This window comes from Carlito syrichta, unplaced genomic scaffold (genome assembly GCF_000164805.1).
Source record: "Carlito syrichta isolate Samal-C Ts95f unplaced genomic scaffold, Tarsius_syrichta-2.0.1 Scaffold314313, whole genome shotgun sequence".
NCBI classification, from domain to species: domain Eukaryota; kingdom Metazoa; phylum Chordata; class Mammalia; order Primates; family Tarsiidae; genus Carlito; species Carlito syrichta.
Window position 1 is genome coordinate 320899 of NW_007258409.1, and position 717 is coordinate 321615.

Genomic DNA, 717 nt, shown 5'->3' on the forward strand with positions numbered 1-717 from the left:
GGCCATCGCCTCGGCCGGCGGCTCGGCGCGCTCCGCGTGCAGGTGCGGCTGGGGCGAGGGAGGCGGGGGCGTTGGGGTCGCCCGGGTCACATTTTCTAACCCACGGCTCCCCGGCTCTCCGCGTGTGTGGCCGGCCCCGCCCCCGGCCCGCCCTCACTCGGTGGCCCGCGTTGGCCCTGGCCTGCGCCGAGCGTCCGAATCGGCTGGTTCCGACCCAAGGCTGCCGGGAGCGCGGCGCGGTGACAGCTTGAAGCTCCGCCAGATGCTGAGCGCCAGTGTGGCCTCCTCTCCCGGGCTTTGATGGGGAAACGTGCCGCTTTGTGCGGACGCGTCCATCAGCAAGGATGCCCCGCCCCCATTTCCTCCGAAGGGTGCCTGTCTAGACCACTTAGGCCTGCGAGGTGGGAGAGTAAGAGACCCACCCCGGGGCGACAGTGCGGAGAGCTCCAGAAAAAACTCACAGAAGGAAGCCCAGTTTTCCTCCTTCCGTTTCCAAACCTGGGGGCATTTTCAGAAACTTCTTGGGAGCAGCCTTCAAGGCCTTACATCCCTCCGACAGAAAGATGACTTATGTGTCTAGAAGTTTCGTCCTGCTCTGCTTTGCTCCGTGCGACGCCTGCGCCCAGAGCCAGCCGGGTACTACCCAGAAGAGAGGCCCAGATGGTTTTGTGTGAAACTCCCAAAGGACTTAGGCAGCAAGATTGAAGCTAAATCTTT

The 717-nt window shown here is 63.6% G+C and overlaps 1 protein-coding gene across 1 annotated transcript in view; it reads right to left on the reverse strand.

The window, feature by feature from the left end:
* Nucleotides 1-508, reverse strand: part of DLEU7 (deleted in lymphocytic leukemia, 7) — a 17397-nt gene extending 16889 nt beyond the window's left edge. The window contains exons 1-2 of the mRNA XM_021719216.1: nt 462-508; nt 101-362 (exon numbers count right to left, since the gene is read on the reverse strand). Of these exons, the coding sequence (XP_021574891.1) occupies nt 101-362; nt 462-508 (309 nt within the window). The remainder of the gene's footprint in view (nt 1-100; nt 363-461) is intronic.
* Nucleotides 509-717: the final 209 nt, after the last annotated feature.